The 4,601-nt window shown below is 43.5% G+C and overlaps 1 protein-coding gene across 1 annotated transcript in view; it reads right to left on the bottom strand.

Annotated features, from left to right (window-relative positions):
* Positions 1–409, bottom strand: part of Smco1 (single-pass membrane protein with coiled-coil domains 1) — a 3,132-nt gene extending 2,723 nt beyond the window's left edge. The window contains exon 1 of the mRNA XM_021184354.2: positions 303–409. Coding sequence (XP_021040013.1) covers positions 303–352 — 50 coding nt within the window. The 5' untranslated portion in view covers positions 353–409. The remainder of the gene's footprint in view (positions 1–302) is intronic.
* Between the last annotated feature and the right edge of the window lie 4,192 nt (positions 410–4,601).

Below are 4,601 nucleotides of genomic sequence, written 5' to 3'. Positions count from 1 at the left end.
TGTGTGTGTGTGTGTGTATGTGTGTGCACATGCATGCAGATTCAGGTACAGGGGATTTAAAAACCAGGGCCTTTCAACTACACAAGCATTCTATTACTGAGCTAATCCCAACCCCCAGCTTTTTTTTTTTAAATTACCAGTTTACATATTTTTTTTAACCTGCAAGTCAGAAAGAACTTTAGTAAACACGGCTCTAATTAGTGTGTCTGCTGTTTCCTGCTTATTTCTGGTTTTCTTTATTCAGTCCCTGTCTTCTGAGAGCAGCAGACTGGGCTTGTTCCCTCCCTGGAGCCCTGTGCCACCTTTTCATTGCTTCCTTCAAGGATATCAGGGTTGTGGTCTCATGGGTCATCTTCTGAAGGAGGAAAAGGGAAGGAAATGGCACGCAGCACGATGAACACTCTGTGGTGCTTGAGATCCCAAACCTTCTGCTGCTTTCCACTCGGCAACAGGCAGCAGCGATGGAAACATCCCATCTCAGTCCTGCCCAGAAGGTCACCCAGTCCATGAAGCTTTTAATAGCCTGAACATCCAGATATAGTTTCAAAGAATCGATGGTGTGAACCCAGGTGTCCTGGCGTGCACTGTGACATTTGCCTCTGAAAACAGACCATGCTATCATAGAGCAACACACAACCAGACAACTTTGTTTATACTGGACGATGTATATAGGACATACAAATGTATATGCTATTCTACAGTTAGATTTGATAGAGATATTACTTTCATTTTAAAAGTTTCATTTATTTGCTGTATGTGAGTGTTCTGTGGGTACATAACTGTGTGCACCATGTGCCAGAAGAGGGGAACTAGCCTGGCAGTGGTGGTGCATGTCTTTAACCCCAGAGGCAGAGGCAGGCAGATTTCTGAGATCGAGGCCAGCCTGGTCTACAGAGTGAGTTCCAGGACAGCCAAGGCTACACAGAGAAACCCTGTCTCAAAAAAAAAAAAAAAAAAAAAAAACCACAGGGGGAAAAAAAAAAGAGGGGAACTAGAGTTACAGATAATTGTGAGATCTAATGTGGGCACTGGGGAGCCAATCTGGGTGCAGAGCCAATCTGGGTCCTCTGGAAGAGCAACAAGTGCTTTTTTTTTCCCCCTCCCTAAGACAGTGTATCTCTATAGCCCTGGCTGTCCTGGAATTTGCTCTGTAGACCAGGCTGGCCTTAAATTCAGAGATCCACCTACTTCTGCCTCTGCCTCTGCCTCTGCCTCCCTAGTGCTAGGATTAAAACATGTGCTCCCATCCCCTGGCACTTTCTTTTTTCTTTCCTTTTCTTTTTTCTTTTTCCTTTTGTATTTATTACTTATTTATTTATTCTTAGATAGCACTTTCCTTTTTAAGACAGAGCTTTCCTTAGTCATTCTGAACTCTGTAGACCAAGCTGGCCTGTAACTCACAGAAATCTGCTGAAGGTATGTGCCACTGTGTCCGAGTAACAGTACTTACCTGTGAGCCATCTCTCCAGCCCCAGGTTTCATATATTGATAGCTTCCTTACTAAATTAGGAACTAAATCAGTTTTTAAAGAGTGCCTTACTTCTTAAGGATGATAATGATGGCTTGAAGTTAAAAATCTAACCAATGGTGGAAACTCTGAGTACTATTGGGATCTTACAGTAGTATTAAACAAGGACTTGATAGAAAAATACACATGGAACAGAATTTCTCTGTGACGTGGTCGCTCAGTGTCCTCTTTTCAGGAAACTAACACAGGAGAACCTCCCCAGCCTATGAATTCAAGGCCAAAAAGCTGGGCCACATCTCACCCTTGGACCATTTCAAACAATCCCCAAACTGTGTAATTTATTAAAACATGCAAACCCAAAAAATCATAGAGGATAACAGTAGGCCACCTACTCCAATGTTGTGCACTGTCCATACACTGAATGATTTAGTCTCTCACTCAATACTTACTGAGCATCATAAACACGAAATGAATAGATAAGACCTATGAATGAATGATGGGGAGACAAATATCCTCCCTCCCAGGAAATATGCTAACAAAGGCAGAAGGTAGCAAAGCTGAAATACTGGGGGATAGCAAAGGAAACAGCAGAGTGGAGAGGCAACTGCAAAACGAGAGAATAAAATTACAAATCACAAACAAAACAAGATCTGAGACAAATATAAACCTCCAAAACCTTGGCAGAAAATCATAAAACTAATGATAATAACACTATTTTATTTTAAGGCTTTGAGGTTTATTTTTATGTATATGTGTGTTCTGTATGCATGTGTGTGATCACCGAGTGCTTGCAGTGTTCACAGAGGCCAGAGGAGGGCTCCCATCCCCTTGGAGCTGGAATTACAGATGGCTGTTAGCAGTCATGTGAGAGCTGGGAATCAAACCAGGGTCCTTTGGAAGAGCAGTCAGTACTTTGACTATTGAGTCATCTCTCCACCCCTGTAATGACACAGTTTTAAAAGGGCAATAAAACTACCTGAGAATTTGGAACTGAAGGAAAGTGTGATGACGATTCTTGTCAACTTGACTACATCTGAAATAGAATGAAATCTAAAAATAGATTTCTGTGAGGGAAGTAGGTTGATCCACTTCTTTTTCTATGTGTATGTGTGTGTGTTGGGGGGGGGGTTGTTTTTATTTTTGTTCTTGTTTTTTTTTTTTTTTTTTTTAAAGATTTTTTTTCCGCCCCCCCCTCCCCATTTTTTTCTTTTTTTTTTTTTTTTTTTTTTTTTTTTATTTTAAAGATTTATTTTCCGCCTCCGCCTCTCCATGTTTTTCTTTTTTTTTTTTTGTTTTTTGTTTTTTTTGGTTTTTCGAGACAGGGTTTCTCTGTGTAGCCTTGGCTGTCCTGGAACTCACTTTGTAGACCAGGCTGGCCTCGAACTCAGAAATCTACCTGCCTCTGCCTCCCGAGTGCTGGGATTAAAGGCATGCGCCACCACGCCCGGCTCTCTCCATGTTTTTCAAGACAGGGTTTCTTGTCTTGGCTGTTCTGGAACACTAGATTTGTAGACCAGGCTGGTCTTGAACTCACAGAGATCCTCCTGCTTCTGCTTTTTCTAGGATTAACAGCAATACTTGTTTGGTTGATCCACTTCTTTTTTTTTTTTTTAAGATTTATTTATTTATTATATGTAAGTACACTGTAGCTGTCTTCAGACACTCCAGAAGAGGGAGTCAGACGGATGGTTGTGAGCCACCATGTGGTTGCTGGGATTTGAACTCCAGACCTTCAGAAGAGCAGTCGGGTGTTCTTACCCACTGAGCCATCTCACCAGCCCGGTTGATCCACTTCTAATATGGATCTTTGAGATAAGAAGGCATGCACCTTTAATTTTTTTTGCTTTATCTTAGCCTGAAGCTCCAGCAGGCATTCCCTGGGAACCCACAGGCCACTCATGTCAGGAAATAGGTAGGGCCGGGCGGTAGTAGCGCACGCTTTTAATGCCAGCACTCGGGAGGCAGAGGCAGGTGGATTTCTGAGTTCAAGGCCAGCCTGGTCTACAGAGTGAGTTCCAGGACAGCCAGGGCTACACAGATAAAACTTTTTCAAAAAAAAAAAAAAAAAAAAAAAAAAAAAAAGGAAATAGGTAGGGTGACTGTAGGTCTTCATCTCTCTCTTCGTTACTTCAAGTCCAATCCCCCAGTCTCATCTCCAGTTCTGTAGTAGACCATCTGCTCAGCCTTGACTTCCTCTCTGCCCCTTCCTCCGGTGGACCACACAGATCTTCCCCTCTAACCTTTCTCACCACCACTCCCAACTCATCACTTCACACATATACACACACACACACACACACACACACACACACGCATACACACACACACAACTCCAACAGGCATTCCTTTAGAACCCTCTAGCCAAGCCTGGTAGAGAAGCCAATAGGCCATCAAAGCAGGTCAACTAAGGGCTTTATACTTTCATTCTTTCTCCTCTCATCCAAATCCAGCCCCCCCCCCTCGCCCCCATTCCCTTAGTTTGTGGCAGATTATCTGTTGTGGCCTCTCCTCACTCTTGCCCCCATTCACAGGAGACTAAGCAGATTCTGGTGGGATACCCTGTTTTCCTCCTTCCTGTGGACTCCCTCAGACTGGGTCCCTTTAATCCCATCCTCATTCCTAAGTAAACACATTGTACCTGGAGCCTCCAGTGGCCAAATCTAGCAGGATTCCAGAAGTATTTTCTACTAGGTGACACACAGCCACCATGCTCACCTAAGACCCAGGCAGGGCAATGGAAACCAAGGAACAAGACACTCATCCCACAAAGACAAGTCCAGATATTGGCACCTAGAACTATAAACTTCCCAAAGTCAAACCAGATACACAGATGCCTGCATAAAAACACAATAACAGCCAGGACAATATGTCTCTACTAGAGCCTAGCAACCCTACCTCCCCAGGCTCCGAGTATTGCAACATAGCTGAAACACAAGACAAAGACCTTAAACCAACTATATGATGATCACACAGGTACTTAAAAAGGAAAGGAAAAAATACCTTGAAGAAATCTATAGCTGGGCAGTGGTGGCACACGCTTTTAATCCCAGCACTTGGGAGGCAGAGGCAGGCAGATTTCTGAGTTTGAGGCCAGCCTGGTCTACAGAGTGAGTTCCAGGACAGCCAGGGCTAC

The sequence above is a fragment of the Mus caroli genome, chromosome 16 (assembly GCF_900094665.2).
Source record: "Mus caroli chromosome 16, CAROLI_EIJ_v1.1, whole genome shotgun sequence".
In the NCBI taxonomy this organism is placed as follows: Eukaryota; Metazoa; Chordata; class Mammalia; order Rodentia; family Muridae; genus Mus; species Mus caroli.
The sequence above is the reverse complement of the archived record's forward strand: the minus strand, read 5'-3'. Positions and strand labels throughout refer to the sequence as shown.